The sequence below is a fragment of the Anomaloglossus baeobatrachus genome, chromosome 1, assembly GCF_048569485.1.
Source record: "Anomaloglossus baeobatrachus isolate aAnoBae1 chromosome 1, aAnoBae1.hap1, whole genome shotgun sequence".
In the NCBI taxonomy this organism is placed as follows: Eukaryota; Metazoa; Chordata; class Amphibia; order Anura; family Aromobatidae; genus Anomaloglossus; species Anomaloglossus baeobatrachus.
In genome coordinates this window covers 51,250,877-51,270,170 of record NC_134353.1, presented here as the reverse complement: position 1 = coordinate 51,270,170, position 19,294 = coordinate 51,250,877, and the positions used below count along the sequence as shown (strand labels likewise).

General features: G+C 52.7%; 1 protein-coding gene across 3 annotated transcripts in view; it reads right to left on the bottom strand.

Moving 5' to 3' along the window:
* Positions 1-19,294, bottom strand: part of EIF2AK3 (eukaryotic translation initiation factor 2 alpha kinase 3) — a 106,420-nt gene that overhangs the window by 41,353 nt on the left and 45,773 nt on the right. For all 3 annotated transcript variants that reach the window (XM_075346675.1, XM_075346683.1, XM_075346691.1), the window contains one exon: positions 11,140-11,360. In XM_075346675.1, the coding sequence (XP_075202790.1) occupies positions 11,140-11,360 (221 nt within the window). The remainder of the gene's footprint in view (positions 1-11,139; positions 11,361-19,294) is intronic.

The window sequence follows — 19,294 nt, the reverse complement described above, 5'->3', positions numbered from 1 at the left end:
AGGTTGTCTCTCCACGCCCTAATTGGGACAGGAAGTTCAAGAGGTTTAAAAGGACCCTCCCACCTCCCATAGCCAGTGTCTTACAAAGAATCCATAGCATATGAGAAGTACTACACATTCAGGAATACATGAATACATAGGGGAGGGAATTACCTGCTGTCGTGGAAGGTCCTAGAAAGCGAATTATCGGTAAGAATAATTCTTATTTCTCTAGTCCCTTCCACGACAGCATAGGAGGAATACCAAAGAATTGATACCTAGGGGGGGACCACAGCCTGCAGGACTTTCCTGCCAAAGGCCAAATCCCTGTTGGAATCCAGATCCAGACGATAATGCTTCGTGAAGGTATGGAGCGAAGACCACGTAGCCGCCTTGCAGATCTGCTCAGGGGAGGCCCCTGCCCGTTCGGCCCAGGAGGCAGAGGTAGCCCTGGTGGAGTGCGCCGTGAATCCAGTAGGCGGAGAGAGATGCTGAGCGAGGTATGCATCTCTAATTGCTCGCACAATCCAGTTGGCGACTGTACTCTTAGCCACCTTCTTGCCCTTATTGCGGCCAAAGGGCTGGATGAACAGGTTAGAATCAAGGCGCCAAGAAGCAGTAACCTCTAGGTAGTGCAACACTATCCGACGGACATCCAAAGAATGAAACACTTCCTCACCCGGAGTCCGAGGATTCTGACAGAATGAAGGCAGGACGATGGACTGCGAACGGTGAAAATCCGAAACCACCTTGGGAAGGAAGGAAGGGTCCAGCTGAAAAACAATGCTGTCATCTCTGATGGTCAGATAAGGTTCCCTAACAGACAAAGCCTGAAGTTCGCCGACTCTGCGAGCAGATGTAATAGCCACAAGAAAAGCAGTCTTGTGAGAAAGGGAACGAATGTTACAAGAGCACAGAGGTTCAAACGGAGATTGAGATAGTCCTGTAAGGACCACATTGAGATCCCAGCGAGGCGTCAGGACCCTCCGACGTGGACAGAGTCTACTAGCGGACACAAAGAACCGACGGATCCAACGATGATCTGCCAGAGCCGTGTCAAAGACTGCACTGAGTGCTGACACCTGAACTTTCAGGGAGCTGGGCCTAAGACCTAAGTCTAAACCACTTTGGAGAAAGTCCAGAATCTGCGCAATATTAGGCCGAAAGGGGTCAGGAGGCCGAGAACCACACCAGGAGGAAAATCTCTTCCAGATTTTGTTGTATATACTATTAGTCACAGGTTTACGGTTCTTCTGCAGCGTAGCCACAACTTTGTCAGAAAGCCCTTGAGCCTTCAGTGCCCGGGCCTCAGAAGCCAGGCAGCCAAGTTGAGTTTCTGAGGAGCCGGATGGAAAATCGGACCCTGTGACAGTAAGCTGGGGTCCGAACCTAAGAGGACTGGGCCGTCGATTCCTAGCGTCATGACCAAGCTGTACCAACTCCTCCGGGGCCACAGAGGGGCTACCAGTATAGTTGGGACCCCCTCGTCTCTGATCTTCCTCAGGGCCCGTGCGAGAAGAGGAAGAGGGGGGAACGCGTAAGCGAGGCGAAAGGACCAACTGTGGCAGAAAGCGTCTACCCCTAAAGCCTCGTCCCTTGGGTTCAGGGAGAAATATGTTGCGACCTTGCGATTCTCTGCTGAGGCAAAGAGGTCCACCTCTGGTGCACCCCACCTTGCCACTAGAGAGCAGAACACTGCCTGATCCAGGCTCCATTCCCCTGGATGAACATCCCGACGACTCAGGAAATCCGCCTGAAGATTGAGGGAGCCCTTCAGATGGACCGCAGAAAGGGAGAGCAGAGATTGTTCTGCCCATTGAAAGATTCGGGAGGATACCGACTTCAGGGCGCCTGAGCGTGTACTGCCCTGATGGCGGAGATGTGCCACTGTTGTGACATTGTCTGAATATACCAGGACGTGAGAGTCCCGGACGAGGTCCTGAGCCGCAAGGAGGGCTTCCCTGACTGCCCTGAGCTCCCGGTAGTTGGAGGATTGGGAGCTGACGTAAGGACTCCAGACCCCTTGAAATGGGGAATTTGCCACCATTGCCCCCCATCCACGTAGGCTGGCATCTGTGGTCAGTGTAACCAGGGGTTTCTGAGTCCAGGCAACCCCCACCTGCAGGTTGGCGGGACTCAGCCACCAGAGAAGGGATGAGGAGACGGACTCCGAGAGGCGAAACCTTCTGTTTAGGGATGACGGGAGTCTGTCCCAGTGTGTCAGGATATGATCCTGGAGACACCGAGAATGGGCCTGAGCCCACCTGACCGAGGGGATGCAGGATGTCATGGAACCCAGGGCCGACATAGCCGCTCGAAGCGTTGGGCGAGCCTGCCTGCGGAGCTTCGAGATTTTGGATAACAGAGCTATCCTGTGGCCCTCTGGGAGAAAAGATGCCTGTCTGTCGGAGTCCAGCAGCACTCCGAGAAACTGCCGTGTGGAGGAGGGGGTTAACTGTGATTTTTTGAGATTGGGAATCCATCCCAGAGACCGAAGGATTCCCAAAGACCTCTCCACATGGCTCCGGAGGGTTGGAGCAGACGGAGCCATGAGAAGAAAGTCGTCCAGATACGGAACTAGACAGATACCCTGCAATCTTATGAAGGCGACCACCTCTGCCATGATCTTGGAAAAGATCCTTGGAGCTGAGGAGATCCCGAAGGGAAGTACATTGAATTGGAAATGAAGTACTTCTTCCCCGTGAAGCACCGCAAACCTGAGGTATTGTCTGTGTCCCGGATGGACGGGTACATGGAAGTAGGCATCTTTCAGATCGATAGAGGCCATCTGGTGGTGTAGACCTATCAGGGGAATAGCTGATCTCACCGACTCCATCTTGAACCGCCGGTACCTGACCTGACGGTTTAGACTTTTTAAATTGATAATTATACGGACGTCGCCGGATGGCTTCTTGACCAGGAAGAGACGGGAGTAGTGTCCTATCCCTCGTTCCCGACTCGGGACTGGGGAAACGACCCCCGAGTGCACTAACTCTAAAATCTTTGTGTACAACAGAGTCTGTGAACCCGGCGATGCCAGCGTAGTGACTCGGAGACCCGGAAGAGGGGGGGAAAGGAATTCTATGAGAAGACCGTCCGAGATGATCTTCAGAACCCATTGGCAAGAGGTTATGGACTGCCACTGGGTAAGAAACGCTGAGAGTCTTCCCCCCACCCGGGCCGAGTCACTGCTTGTCCTGCTGAGGACGTTGCTGATGTGGAGGGATGAGGATGTTTCTCCCTCTACCTTTGGGATAGCTCCACCTGCCTGCCTTCCCTTTCCCTCTGGGCTGGGAGGCCTGAGGCATCGAGGGACGAAAGGACCGCTTCCTGGTAGGTCTAGGATCGGGCAAGGCCTTACGATCAGTCGCCTTGTCCAGGATATCATCCAGGGCAGGTCCAAACACCAAATCCCCTTTAAAAGGAAGGGAACAAAGCCTCATTTTAGAGGTGGAGTCTCCACTCCAGGCCTTAAGCCAGAGGGCACGTCGGGCAGAGTTAGAAAGCACCGAGGTCCTGGCTGCCAGGCGGACAGATTCCACCGAGGTATCTGCCAGAAAACAGGTAGCCTTCCTAAGCAAGGGAAGGGATTCCAGTAATTCCTCCCTAGGGGTCCCTTGGGAAATATGAGCCTCCAACTGGTCCAACCACCTAATGAGGGACCTGGATACGCAGGTGGAGGCAATGTTGGCTTGAATAGAGGAAGACGATGCCTCCCAGGACCGCTTCATCAGGCCCTCTACCTTTCTATCCATTTGATCCTTCAGTTGGGAAGTATCCTCAAAGGGAAGAGCCGTTTGCTTAGCTACCCTAGCCACCTGAACGTCTACTCTTGGGATCTCCCAATGTAGTCCCGAAGGTTCCAGAGGAAACCGGCGTCTAAGGTCACTCCGTACCCGCCTCTCAGGACATTCCCATTCCTGAGAAACAATATCCAATATATTGGCATGAACTGGGAATCCCAACTGTTTGACTGACTTCAGGCCAGCAAACATTTCGTCCTGGATTGAAGGAAGAGACTGCACTTCCTCTAAACCCATAGTGCTCCGAACTGCCTCAATAAGATCCCCCAACTCTTCTGAGTGAAAAAGAAAGGACTGGTCAGACCCCCCAGATGGAAATCCTTCATCAGGACCCTCAGAGGTGGAATCAGCGTCCTCCTGATCAGAAGGGGTCGACTGGAGTCTCCTCTTTTTTGGAGGAGAGGGTCCAGTAGCAGGGCCAGGAGCAGGGCCAGGAGCAGGGCCAGGAACAGGGCCAGGAACAGGGCCAGGAACAGGGCCAGGAACAGGGCCAGGAACAGGGCCAGGCACAGGGAGAGAAGCCAGTGAGGCCCTAATCTCCTGTTTCATCATGGACCGCAACTCATCTATCAGAGATGGTTGTTCGGCCCTAATAACCTGGTCCGTACATTGCTGGCAAAGCTTTTTATCCCATACTGCAGGGAGCTTCTTTATACAGATGGGACATTTTTTAATTTTGTCCACTCTGTCAGGTCTATCAGGCTTATCGGACTTGTCAGTTTTTTCTGACTTCTCAGGCTTCTCTGATTTCTCATTTCTGTCAGTTTTCTTGGTGGCCTTGTCCTCCTAGAAAACACAGAGCAGAGAGCCATAATCACTGATGAGACCTATGTCCGAGGGACCAGACCCCTCCATACTCACAGTAGCAGGGGGCACACTGGGTTCTGCAGAGGCAGCTGCAGCGGAAGACATGACAGGGAGCACGGTCTTACCATGATCTGATGTCTTCGTGGCAGCCCTTATGGACAAGGGCCTGCCTCCCCAGTGACGGTGCACGTTTCCCCGCCTCCCGCATCCGGTCCTGGGCAGGTCGAGTCGCAGTCGGCGTGCCTCCACGCTGCCTCCGCAAACCGGAAGCGCTCGACCGGAAGTCCGCAAGACCAGAAGTCCCGCCTCCGGGAGCACTTCCGGATCGCTCCGGCAGCGTGCATGCGGGAGGCGGCCGGCGGCTCAGGGAGGACGCCGGCCGGGGAGCTCAACAGCCTGCATCACCCCTCAGGAGGATCCGGAAGGCTGGAGCAGCGGTCCCCCACAGCGTGAGGGAACAGCAAGGGAGGAGCGGTGAAGGCCCGACCGATGCCGTCCGGCTGAAGGTAATAGGGGGGAAAAAAAAAAAAAAAAAATATACTGCAGTTCGCCGGCCACCACAGCATAGGAGAAAAAACAAAACCTCTCCATGCCCCATGGGGACAGGAAAGACACTGGCTATGGGAGGTGGGAGGGTCCTTTTAAACCTCTTGAACTTCCTGTCCCAATTAGGGCGTGGAGAGACAACCTCCTATGCTGTCGTGGAAGGGACTAGAGAAAGCCGGGGACTGGATTTATGAGCGCCGCCGCCGTAAAAGCGCGGTCGGCGCTAAGTCCCCGGCGCACTACAAGTCCCAGCCGCGCCGCCGCTCACGGAGCATCCGGCGCGGTAGTTCCCAATAAATAAAGTCACTCAGCTAGGCTGCAGTGACTGTAACCCTTTACTGTCCCCGGCGCACTAGCACACCCAGCAAGTCTGGAGTGTGCTGTGCCTGTGTGTACGGGGACACAGAGTACCTGAATGGTGCAGGGCCATGTCCCTGAACGGCACTCCCGCTCCACATCCAGCAGGTTCAATGGGTCTGTGGATGGAGCCCGGCCTCAGGGCTTTGGGGCCGGTAAGATCCCACTTCCTCAGAGCCCCTCAGGGGGATGTGGAAGGAAAACAGCATGTGGGCTCCAGCCTCCGTACCAGCAATAGGTACCTCAACCTTACAAACCACCAGCGGGGTGAGAAGGGAGCATGCTGGGGGCCCTATATGGGCCCACTTTTCTTCCATCCGATAGAGTCAGCAGCTACTGCTGACTAAACAGTGGAGCTATGCGTGGATGTCTGACCTCCTTCGCACAAAGCCGAAAACTGGTGAGCCAGTGATCCCACTGGGGGTGTATAGCCAGAAGGGGAGGGGCCTTACACTTTTAAGTGTAATTGCTTTGTGTGGCCTCCGGAGGCAGTGCTATACACCCAATCGTCTGGGTCTCCCAATAGAGCGCCGAAGAAAGTAGGCAATGCAAATGTCCAGGGAGACACTCCCTGAGCAGAGCACTAAGATAAGAATATCTTCCACGTCTTGTGGTGGATCTCGGCAGACGTCGGCTTCCTAGCCCGTCTCATGGTGACAATGACGTCTTGAGATAATCCTGAAGACGCTAGGATCCAGGACTCAATAGCCACCAGTCAGGTTCAGGGCTGTAGAATTCAGATGGAAAAAACGGCCCTTGGGACAGTAAGTCTGGCCGGTCTGGTAGTGCCCACGGTTGGCAGACCGTGAGATGCCACAGATGCAGGTACCACGACCTCCTCGGCCAGTCTGGGGCGACGAGGATGGCGCGGCGGCAATCGGAGCTGATCTTGCGTAGCCCTCTGGGCAACAGTGTCAGAGGGGGAAACACATAGAGTAGCTGGAACTGCGACCAATCCTGAACTAAGGCGCCTGCCGCCAAAGCTCTTTGATCGTGAGACCGCGCCATGAAAATCGGGCCCTTGTTGTTGTGCCGAGACGCCATTAGGTCGACGTCCGGCCTCCCCCAGCGGCTACAGATTTCTTGAGACCCGTCCGGGTGCAGAGACCATTCCCCTGCGTCCATGCCCTGGCGACTGAGGAAGTCTGCTTCCCAGTTTTCTACGCCCGGGATGTGAACTGCGGATATGGTGTATGCTCTTCCACCCACATCAGAAGCCGCCGGACTTCCTGGGAGGCTTGCCGACTGCGTGTTCCGCCTTGGTGGTTGATGTATGCCACCGCTGCGAAGTTGTCCGGCTGAATTCGGATCTGTTTGCCTTCCAGCCTCTGCTTGAAGGCTTGCAGGGCAAGATACCCTGCCCAGATTTCCAGAACATTGATCTGAGGGGTGGACTCCTCTGAAGAGAGTCCTTGCCCGTCTGAGAAAGGGGTACGTTCCTGTCTAGGGACGTTGACTTCCCATCCCATTGGTGAAGAATGTCCTATAGAAGTGGACGCAGATGAAACTGCGCGAAAAGGACTGCCTCTGCATGAGGCGTCTTAAGGGGTGTGACTGGCCTTGAAGGAGAGACTGCACCCCCGTCTGTAGTGAACGCTGTATGTCCAGCGGGAGCTGCACTATCGCTGAGAGAGTGTGAAGCTCCATGCCAAGATATGTCAGCGATTGGGTAGGTGTCAGATTTAACTTTGAAAAGTTTATGATCCACCCGAAACTCTGGAGAGTCTCCAGCGCCACGTTCAGGCTGTGTTGGCATGCCTCTTGAGAGGGTGCCTTGATAAGTAGATCGTCCAAGTAAGGGATCACAGAGTGACCCTTAGAGTGCAAGACTACTCCCACTGCTGCCATGAACTTGTGAAAAGCCGTGGGGCTGTCGCCAGACCGAAGGGCAGGGCTACGAACTGAAGATGCTCGTCTTCAATAACGAATCGTAGCCAACACCGGTGCTCTGGAGCAATCGGCACGTGGAGATAAGCATCCTGATGTCTATTGACGCTAGGAAATCTCCTTGAGATATGGAGGCAATGACGGAGCGGAGGGATTCCATCCGGAACCGCCTGGTTTTCACGTGCTTGTTGAGCAGGTTTAGGTCCAAAACGGAACGGAAGAGCCGTCGTTTTTTGGTACCACAACCAGATTGGAGTAAAAACCGTATCTTGGTCCTGAGGAGGAACAGGGATTACCACTCCTTCTGCCTGCAGAAGAGCATCGGCTCGGTCGGGAGGTGAGGAAGTTCTGAAAATCTAGTCGGAGGACGAGAACAGAACTCTATCCTGTACACGTGAGACAAAATGTCTCTCACCCGCCGGTCTGTGACCTGTGGCAGCTAAATGTCGCCAAAGCGGGAGAGTCTGCCACCGACCGCGGATGCGGAGAGAGAGAGCTGAACGTCATGAGGAAACCGCCTTGGTAGCGGTTCCTCCGGCTGCCTTCCTTGGGCGTGATTGAGCCTGCCAGGAATCTGCGCCTCTCTGAGCTTTTTGAGTCCTTTTGGACGAGGACAATTGGGACCTGCCCGAGCCTGGGAAGGACCGAAACCTCGACTGTCCCTTCCTCTGTTGGGTGTTGTTTGATCTGGGCTGGTGTAAGGAAGAGTCCTTACCCTTGGACTGTTTAATGATTTCATCCAATCGCTCACCAAACAGTCTGTCACCAGATAACGGCAAACTGGTTAAGCACTTTTTTGGAAGCAGAATCTGCTTTCCATTCCCTCAACCACAAGGCTCTGCGTAAAACCACGGAGTTGGCGGACGCCACTGACGTACGGCTCGTAGAGTGCAGGACAGCATTAATAGCGTAAGTCGCAATGCAGACATTGCGAGGTTAAGGACGCCATCTGCGGCACAGATGTACATGTGACAGTGTCCACGTGCGCAAGACCAGCTGAAAAAGCTTGGAATGCCCATACGGCTGCGAATGCCGGAGCAACCGACACGCCGATAGCTTCATAGACAGAATTCAACCAGAGGACCATCTGTCTGTCAATGGCATCTTTAAGTGAAGTCCCATCTTCAACTGCAACTATGGATCTAGCCGCAAGCCTGGAGATAGGGGAATGCACCTTTGGACACTGGGTCCAGCGCTTGACCACGTCAGGGAGAAAAAAGGATAACGTGTATCCCTAATACGATTGGAGAACGCTTATCTGGATAAGTGTGGTGTTTCCGGATTGCTTCTCTGAAGTCAGAGTGGCCAGAAAAGTACTCAATATACGCTTGAGATACTGAAAAAGGATTTCTCCTGCTGTGAAGCTGACTCCTCCACCGGAGGAGCTGAGGGAGAAATATCCAACATTCCCTTGATGGACGCTAGAAGATCATTCACTATGGCGTCACCATCCGGAGTATCCGGATTGAGAGCGGTCTCAGGATCAAAGTCCTGATCAGCTACGTCTGCCTCATTATACAGAGAGTCCCGCTGGGACCCTAACCAGTGATGAAGCCGAGTGCCGCTCCCAGCGAGCTCGCTTAGACTGTCTGGGACTGTCGTCCGTGTCAGAGCCTGCGCCCTGGGATGCATGGGACCCCCCCGGAGCACTGATTTGTGCCAAATGAGGGCGTATCAACATTGCCCATGGTCCGTCTGGACTGCAAAGTCTCTAAGATGTTAGTCACAGTCACAGACCTATCAGCCGAAACTGCAACTCCGTCCCTGTCCCTGGACAGGGTTCACAGGTGGTTCCTTTAGCCACCTCTAGCAGAGACCCCGGCTGACCAAGTGCTACAGGGGAGCATTGCACACAATGGGGACAGTGGAACCTGCCGTGTGGAACAGTATCACGTGCAGTACAAGCAGCATAGAAAGCCTGTGCCTTGGCACCCTTTCTTTTTTGCTGCTGTTGTCTAGCCATCTAGAAGCATATAGCCAAGAATAGCGACCGTACAGTGCAATGTATAGCATACAAGCAGAAAGTACAAATGAACACTTCAGCACATGCAGTACAAGCAGCATAGAAAGCCTGTGCCTTAGCACCCTTGCTTTTTTGCTGCTGTTGTCCAGCCATCTAGGAGTATATAGCCAAGAATAGCGACCGTACAGTGCAGTGTATAGCATACCAGCATAAAGTACAAATGAACACTTCAGCACATGCAGTACAAGCAGCCTAGAAAGCCTGTGCCTTAGCACCCTTGCTTTTTGCTGCTGTAGTCTAGCCATCTAGGCATAAAGTACAAATGGCATTAGTGGGGTCAGCACTTCAGGTGCTGCTTACCGCCCGCCCAAAGGCGGGTGTGTGGTCGCCCGAATCCTGTGACTGGTTGCCCAGAGCTTGTCTCCCTTCTCCAGCCCAGACTGCGTGCAGGAATGGCTGCCGGCGTCTTGTGAAGAGGGGCGGGCCGTGGGCGTGCCCCAGACAAGAGCGGGAAACTGGCGTCCCACTGTGTCCAGTGAAGGGGGCTGGAGAATGCAGAGCAGACTCCAGCTCTCGGCGCTGACTGTCTGTACAGCGTTCCGCCCCTCCCCTGACTGGCAGGGCTGGGGGCGGGAACGAAGTGAAAACTAGGCCGCAAAGCCGGGGACTCGAGTAATAAGCGCGGCCGTCCTATGCACGGCCAGCGCGGAAGTCCCCGGCGCACCACAAGTCCCAGCCGCGCCACAGTGTAAAACACCCCGCAGCGGCCGGCGCAGCAGTTTCTAACACATAAATTCACTCAGCTAAGCTGCAGTGAATAATAGCACAAGCGCTCCGCGCTGTTGTCCCCGGCGCACTAGCACTCCCAGCAATGCTGGTGTGTGTGTGCGCGATGTGTACGGAGACACAGAGTACCTTAATGTAGCAGGGCCCTGTCCCTGACGATACTCAGCTCCATATCCAGCAGGTTCTCTGGGTCTGTGGATGGAGCCCGGTCTCAGTGCCTGGAGACCGGTAAGATCCCACTTCACCCAGAGCCCCGAGGGGGGATGGGGAAGGAAAACAGCATGTGGGCTCCAGCCTCCGTACCCGCAATGGGTACCTCAACCTTAACAAACACCCGACAAAAGTGGGGTGAGAAGGGAGCATGCTGGGGGCCCTAGTATGGGCCCTCTTTTCTTCCAACCGACAGTCAGCAGCTGCTGCTGACTAAAAACAGTGGAGCTATGCGTGGATGTCTGACCTCCTTCGCACAAAGCATAAAACTGAAGCAGCCCGTGATCCACGGGGGGTGTATATGCAGAAGGGGAGGGGCCTTACACTTTTTAGTGTAATACTTTGTGTGGCCTCCGGAGGCAGTAGCTATACACCCAATCGTCTGGGTCTCCCAATGGAGCGCCGAAGAAAAAAGGATTATAACTCTGTGAAGGAAGAAAAGCGCACTAATAAGATCTGGCTATAACAGGAAGACCTAACTGATTTGGCCAAAATAAGCGTCACCTCTAGAAATACACAGTAATTGGTTTCATTTCCAAAAGCATCTGCTTGCTGTCAGTGAATGAGATCCCATTGGAGTCCAGGTCTGCAGCAATCAGGGGAATTGTAGACAATGCCGAGGGCTAAAGCCGCACAGAAACATTGTAGCGACCCAAGAGATCTGGGAGGAGTTCAGCTCCGAGCTTTGTCTACATCGAATGTCCCCGATATCACCGGGTTATTACAGCCTGAAAAAAGCGAGGAGATCACATCCACCGACAGCAAAGGCTGAAGATCTAAGGCATAAAGCACATGACGCACCCGGGCGCCGATGGTCGGCTGGAAGAGCCTGCGGACGATGTAGGTGGTGGCCGTGATGCAGAGCAGGATGGTGCCGATTATCTCCTTCCACCAGGGGAGCAGCACCACCGGGTCCTTCTTACGGATGGTCTTGTAGTTCGGGTTCTCCAGGATCCCGATTGTGATCTGTGTGCCGCGCTTGCTCCTCTCTCGCTTGTAGTACGGCAGGTAATAGCCATTATCTGGGGAAGAGACAATATATAGTGTGACTACACAGCCGAGACAGAGGCTCCTAACAAATCTATATGTTCACCGATATAGAAAGCAGAATAGTGAGTGCAGCTCTGGAGTATAATATAGGAGGTAACTCAGGATCAGTAATGTATGTACAGTACAGACCAAAAGTTTGGACACACCTCATTCAAAGAGAATTCTTTATTTTCATGACTCTGAAAGTTGTAGATTCACATTGAAGACATCAAAACTATGAATTAACACATATGGAATGAAATACTTAAAGTGTGAAACAACTGATAATATGTCTTATATTCTAGGTTCTTCAAAGTAGCCACCTTTTGCTTTGATTACTGCTTTGCACACTCTTGGCATTCTCTTGATGAGCTTCAAGAGGTAGTCACCGAAAATGGTTTTCACTTCACAGGTGTGCCCTGTCAGGTTTAATAAGTGGGATATCTTGCCTTATAAATGGGGTTGGGACCATCAGTTGTGTTGTGCAGAAGTCTGGTGGATACACAGCTGATAGTCCTACTGAATTGACTGTTAGAATTTGTATTATGGCAAGAAAAAAGCAGCTAAGTTAAGAAAAACGAGTGGCCATAATTAAATTAAGAAATGAGGGTCAGTCCAAAAATAATTGGGAAAACTTTGAAAGTGTCCCCAAGTGCAGTGGCAAAAACCATCAAACACTACAAAGAAACTGGCTCACATGAGGACCGCCCCAGGAAAGGAAGTCCAAGAGTTACCTCTGCTGCGGAGGATAAGTTTATCTGAGTCACCAGCCTCAGAAATCGCAGGTTAACAGCAGCTCAGATTAGAGACCAGGTCAATGCCACACAGAGTTCTAGCAGCAGACACATCTCTAGAACAACTGTTAAGAGGAGACTTTGTGCAGCAGCCTTCATGGTAAAATAGCTGCTAGGAAACCATGGCTAAGGACAGGCAACAAGCAGAAGAGATGTGTTTGGGCTAAAGAACACAAGGAATGGACATTAGACCACTGGAAATCTGTGCTTTGGTCTGATAAGTCCAAATTTGAGATCTTTGGATCCAACCACTGTGCCTTTGTAAAAAAGGTGAACGAATGGACTCTACATGCCTGGTTCACACCGTGAAGCATGGACGAGGAGGTGTGATGGTGTGGGGGTGCTTTGCTAGTGACACTGTTGGGGATTTATTAAAAATTGAAGAGATACTGAACCAGCATGGCTACCACAGCATCTTGCAGCGGCGTGCTATTCCATCCGGTTTGCCTTTAGTTGGACCATCATTTATTTTCAACAGGACAATGACCCCAAACACACCTTCAGGCTGTGTAAGGGCTATTTCACCAAGAAGGAGAGTGATGGGGTGCTACTCCAGATGACCTGGCCTCTACAGTCACCAGACCTGAACCCAAATCGAGATGGTTTGGGGTGAGCTGGACCGCAGAGTGAAGGCAAAAGGGCCAACAAGTGCTAAGCATCTCTGGGAACTCCTTCAAGACTGTTGGAAAACCATTTCCGGTGACTACCTCTTGAAGCTTATCAAGAGAATACCAAGAGTGTGCAAAGCAGCAATCAAAGCAAAAGGTAGCTACTTTGAAGAACCTAGCATATAAGACATTTTCAGTTGTTTCACACTTTTTTGTTAAGTATTTCATTCCACATGTGTTAATTCATAGTTTTGATGCCTTCAATGTGACTCTACAACTTTCAAAATCATGAAAATAAAGTAAAACACTTTGAATGAGAAGGTGTGTCCAAACTTTTGGTCTGTACTGTACACAGTGCATGCACCAGCAAAAAAGAGAATTTTGTTACTTACCGTAAATTCTTTTTCTTGTAGTTCCGTCATGGGAGACCCAGACCATGGGTGTATAGCTACTGCCTCCGGAGGACACACAAAGTACTACACTCAAAACGTGTAGCTCCTCCCTCCTAGCATATACACCCCCTGCTAGCCAGTCCTAGCCAGTTTAGTGCAAAAGCTGAAGGAGGACATCCACCCACAAGAAGAGACAGAGTAAAACCCGGAAGAACCGGAACCTCTCTCTACAACAACAACAGCCGGTGAAGACACACGGAACAAGAAACCTGCCAACAGGCAATAGGGAGGGTGCTGGGTCTCCCATGACGGAACTACAAGAAAAAGAATTTACGGTAAGTAACAAAATTCTCTTTTTCTTTAACGTTCCTATGGGAGACCCAGACCATGGGACGTCCTAAAGCAGTCCATGGGTGGGAATAAACAGACAACTGAGAAGCAGGCGAAACCTAACTTCACAAATGGGCGACAGACGCCTGAAAAATGCGTCTGCCCAAGCCCGCGTCTGCCAAAGCATGAGCATGCCTTCGGTAGAGCTTCGAAAAAGTATGCAGACTAATCCGAGCTGCAGTCTGACAGACCTACGGAGCCGTAGCCTGGTGCCTGAAAGCCCAAAAGGCACCGACAGGTCTGATCAAGTGTGCCCTGATCCCCGGCGGGGAAGGCACTTAAGTACACTTGTAGGCATCGGAAATGGCCGACCTAAGCCAACGAACGAGGGTCGGCTTAGATGCCGAGAGACCGCTACGCTGACTAGCGGTCAGCACCAGAGAGAGGTGCACCGCCTAATAACGGCGGTGCGAGACACATAGATCCGGGGCGCCCGCACCAGATCCAGGATATGCAACGCTTCCACAAAGCGATGAACAGGAGCCGGACAAAAGGAAGGCAGGAAAATTGCCCCGGATAAGGTGGAGCAGTAACCACCTTAGGGAAAAAATCCGGAGTCGGACGGAGACCACCTTGTCTTGATGCAAAAGACCAAAAAAGGGGGTGACTCCGAAGAGAGTGCAGCCAAACTCTCTGGCGGGAAATTATGGCCACTAGAAAGCCTACTTTCTGTGAAAGATGAAACAAAGAAACCTCCCTAAGAGGCGCAAAGGGGGGTTTCCGGGAACCGTGAGGACCGGATTAAGGTCCCAGGGCTCCATAGGCCGCCGGAAAGGCGGAATGATGTGAGATGCGCCCTTGAAGGAGCGCACCGGAGCCAGCCGGACGATACGCCGCTGGCACTGACAGAGCCGAGACCTGTCCCTTAATGAGGGATAGTCCTAGCTGTAGACCGGACTGTGGAAGGGACAGGAGGGTCGGCAAGGCCAAAAAGGTCAAAGGACACTTTGGAGCTTGAGTCATAGTGGAGATGACTTCAGGAAGGATACCAGAAGTCGCCAAGATCCAGGACTCAAGAGCTACGCCGTCAATCTAAGAGACCAGAATTCTGGCGGAAAAAACGGACCTTTTGAGAAAAGGTCTGGACGGTCCGGAAGATGCCATGGCAACCCAACGGACAGATGGAGCAGGTCAGGGTACCAAGTTCAAATTCACTTTTGCATAATTTCCCCCTTGTTTTCATTCGAGTGCTGGGATTCTTTTTACTATATGACTCCTTATCCCATTAGCACCTCCAGTATATGTGGTGAAGCCTGTAATTTCTATACATTGGAGTATGAGAATGACCCGACGACCCTCTTTACTGATCTTGCGCAGGACTCTGGACAAGAGCTAGAGGGTGAAACACGTAAAAGAGACGAAACTGGGACCAAACATGAACCAGTGCGCCTGCCGCAAAACCTGAGGATCGTGGACCACGGTTGGACAGCTGAAATAGTCTGCCTCGCAGTTTTCACATGTAGGATGTGGGCTGCGGATACGGTGGACTAGGAGTCCCTCGTCCACTGAAGAATGCGTTGAGCCGCCAACATTGCCAGGCGGCTGAGTGTCCCGCCCTGGAAGTTGATGTAGGAAAACGCTGTCACGTTGTCCGACTGGACTCGAATGTGCCTAGCCGCCAACAGATGGTGAAAGGCTTAGAGAGCTAGAAATACAGCTCTGATCTCCAGCACATTGATCCAGAGGGCTGATTCGGACAAAGTCCGAGCGCCCTGCGCTCCACGGTGGAGGTATACTGCTCCCAAGGCGGATAGACTAGCATCCTGGTGAGGATCACCCGGGACGGGGCCAGGAAGGAACGTCCCTGAGACAGAGTGGCCGAAGCCACCACTGAAACGAGCCCCTGGTCAGTGGCGAAGCCACCACCCCGTGGAAGGAGGAAGTTCGCTTGTACAGCGGAAAACATCCAGTCTCAGAGGACGCAGGAGAAACTGGGCAAGGAATCGCTTCCATTGACGCCACCATCTGACCAGCACCTGTATTCGGTGTCTGATAGAACGACGTCGACCGCCAGCGGACGAGCTACTGTTCGACTAAGAGCAGCTTCACAAGTGCCGACAGTCTCGAATTGCGTCCCTGGGAACCCTTGGTTCGAAGTCAGAGTGGACTTGGACAGAATGACAAGCCACCCGAATTGGTTAGAGTGGCGAGAGTGAGCGAAGCACTCTGCAAAGAGTCTGCACTGGATGAAGCCCCGACAAGAAGACCGTCCAGGGCAAAAGATCACTGCTAATCCCTAGAGGTGCAGGACCCTAATCACAGCTGCCCCAATGAGAATACTCGAGGGGCCGTGGCTAACCCCAAGGGAAGAGCCACGAATTGGACCACTCCGATTGCAAAACGTAGCCAACGCTGGTGTGAAACTGCGATTGACACCTGCAGATAGGCCTCTCTGATGCCGATGGCTGCTAGGGAATCTCCTTGGGTTCTTGATTGATCCGGTGAAAAACACACGGAACAAAACCGAGACTCCATGTGAAAACGCCACACCTGATCATGCTTGAAAAGCTAAAGATCCAGGTCGGAAGGCGCCGCCCTCTTCGGGGACTAGGAATAGATTTAAGCAGAAATCTCAGAACCGTTCCCAGTCGGGAACCGGAACAATTACTCCATTGGCCTGCAAGAAATGCCACGGCCTGTGAGAAGGCGGCGGCCCTGGAGCCGGGGGGAGTTGACAGAAAAAAAATCTGTTTGGCGGGTGGATAGAATTCCATCCTGTAGCCATGGGAGATATAATCCCGCCCCCACTGAACGGAGACGTGTTAAAACCATACGTCGCCAAGTGGAGAGAGCCTGCCACCGACCAAGGACGTTGTTGGCGTGGCTAGATAGCTCGGAGGAAGCTGACTCAGTGGCAGCATCTCCTGCGGTCTTCTGAAGACGCAGCTTCGAGCGCCATTTGGGTCTATGAACCTTGGCCGAGCTAGAGGACGATCAGATGGAGGAACGGAAACAACCGAAACCTCAACTGATTCCTGCCCTGGACAGGTTCCGTGGTTTAGGTTTGTGGCAAGGAAGAACTCTCCCCGCCAAGAGCTTCCTTAATTTCATCCAGTTGGTTCCGAAGAGACTGGTCCCACAAAAGGGAGCCCAGCAAGGAACTTCTATAGAAGCATCTGCCTTCCATTTCCGAAACCACAGGAGCCTGCGGATAGCGAGGAAAGTAGCCAAGGCCACCGCCGTGCGGTGTCCAGCATGGCAGACATGGCATAGGATGAAAAGACTGAAGTCTGGAAGTTCAGGCAACCGTTTCGGGCATAGAGTCCCTGTGAGGGAATGCATCTCCTCTAGAGAAGCAGAGAAGGCTACAAAAAAAAAAACCGCTCTGCTGTAAAGCTGAGGAGAACGAAGCTCCTGCCGCTCCCATACAGATTTGGCCAGAAGGACAACCGGGCGGAAAACCTTAAGTGAGGAGCCATCAGCCACTGACATAACGGTCCGGGCTGAGCCACCTGAGGTGAATGAGCCCACTTCTTGACCACCATTGATGGACAGGGAAACAACTGTCCTCAGAATTACGCTTCATGGGTAGCGACTGTCAGAGCGGACCCTGGGCTTGGTCACAGTGGCCTGAAAACTGGAGTGGTTAAGGAACACACATTGTGTTCTCCTAGGCAAGGTAACTCCGGCGGAATGAGGTCCAGTACAAAATTAATGTACCGTGGGATCCTTATAGAGGTGCCGTCAGCCACTGATAGAACTATCCGGGCTGAAAGTCTAGACACCGGAGGGACCACCCTTTTCACTCCTTGACCGCCTCTGATGGGAGGGGGAAACAGGCAGCAGAACCCCGCTTTGGGGTCTGACAGGACAGGCTGTGGGCTTGGACACAGTGGGCTGAAAACTGGAGTGGTTAAGGAACACACTCCTTGTCCTGTTAAAGGTATACTGATGCCTTTCTGCCACCGGGGAATGCTCCCCTGATACAGGCGGATGGAGGTCCAGTACAAGTATAATGGACGCAATCCAATCATTAGCATCTGTGTCACCTACGGACGGATCAATGTACATAAAGTAGCGTCCGAGCCCCTGGTAGAGACATCCTCCTCGTCCAGTGAGTCAGCTCGCAATCAGAGCTGCGGGACGGGGAGGACAAGGGACCCTGCGTCTCCCTGTCAGGAGGACGGGGTCTGAGACCAGAGGAGAGTCCTCTGTGAGCTTTGCTGAGCGAGCTGTAGCAGAAAACGCCCTGAGAAGGGGGCTGCATGCTCAGCAGATTCCGGGACAGCCGACCCCTGGAAATAGGAATCTCCAGCCAAACCAGGGGTCAGCCACCGAAGCCGGAGCAGCTGGAGGGAACACTAATGAGCCTCCAAGCTGAGGGGCCACAGTGGTTATGAGCTCAGTACAGCCGTACGAGACTACCTGCAGTGGATAATAAAAACAGCCTGCAGCCTCGCTCTGTGAGACATGCTGCAGAGGTGGGGGCTCTGTCCTAGAACGGCCCCCAGCATATATAAACAGATAAAATAAGCAGCTGCAGAAACCGGAGGTTGTGGCTGCCATATCGTTTAAACAGACATGTCTGTGCCCTCTAGTCCCTCAGCCCAGGTCCCCACTTGTCACAATGTGGAATCTCTGTGCCTATGCAGGCACAGAGAACGCTGAGAAAATGGCGACCGGAGCGAGGAGAGGGGGCGGTGCCTACTCTGAGAGCGGCAAATGAGGTAGCCAGGGGAGGGAATCCTTCCTCAGTGAGGAGTGTCCCTTCCCTGTGCTGCACAGCCGCTGGGCGGAGCCACGCTGTCCCTCTGCATGACTGACATGCAGAAACAGTGGAAACCGAAACTAGGCCTCAGGCGAAGCCGGGGCCTAGAGTAAAACATGCGGCCGGCGTGCAGGCACCATCGGCGCGGTTCTCCAGTGAAAACTGGAGAACCGGCCGGAAACGTTAACACAAACATAATACACACTCCCCCAATAAATAAATATAAAGGACCCCTGGAAAGACCACTTTCTGTGGTAATAACGTCTCATATACTTAGCTTGTGAGACGCAGGTTGCCAGGTCCCTGGGGGGTGATCGCTCCGTCCAGCAGGATCCTGAAAAAGGGCTGCGGATGGAGACCGGTCTCCTGCAAAGCAGTGAGAACCGTGTTGGCTCCCACTTCAAGCCAGAGCCCCAGCATGGGATGGTGAAGGAGCGTGGCATGAGAAGGCTCCAGCCTTGGAAAATCAACCTTAACAGCACCGCCGCCAGGGGGGTGAGAAGGGACATGCCGGGAGTCCAGCTGGACCCGCTTTTCTTCCAAATCTTTGATCCAAAAGGAAAAATCAAAAATCAAAATCAGAGAATGCATGTGTGTGTGACCTCCTGAAACACAAAGCATTAAACTGGCTAGGACTGGCTAGCAGGGGGTGTATATGCTAGGAGGGAGGAGCTACACGTTTTGAGTGTAGTACTTTGTGTTTCCTCCGGAGGCAGTAGCTATACACCCATGGTCTGGGTCTCCCATAGGAACGTTAAAGAAATAGTGAGTGCAGCTCTGGGGTATAATACAGGATGTAACTCTGGATCAGTACTGTACTGTATGTACACAGTGACTGCACCAGCAGAATAGTGAGTGCAGCTCTGGAGTATAATGCAAGGAATCCTGTACTGATCCAGAGTTATACCTTACATTATATCCTAGAGCTGCACTCCCTATTCTGCTGGTGTAGTCACTATATACATACATTACTTATAACTCAGGATCAGTATAGGATAAGTATGTATATAGTGACTACACCAGCAGAATAGTGAG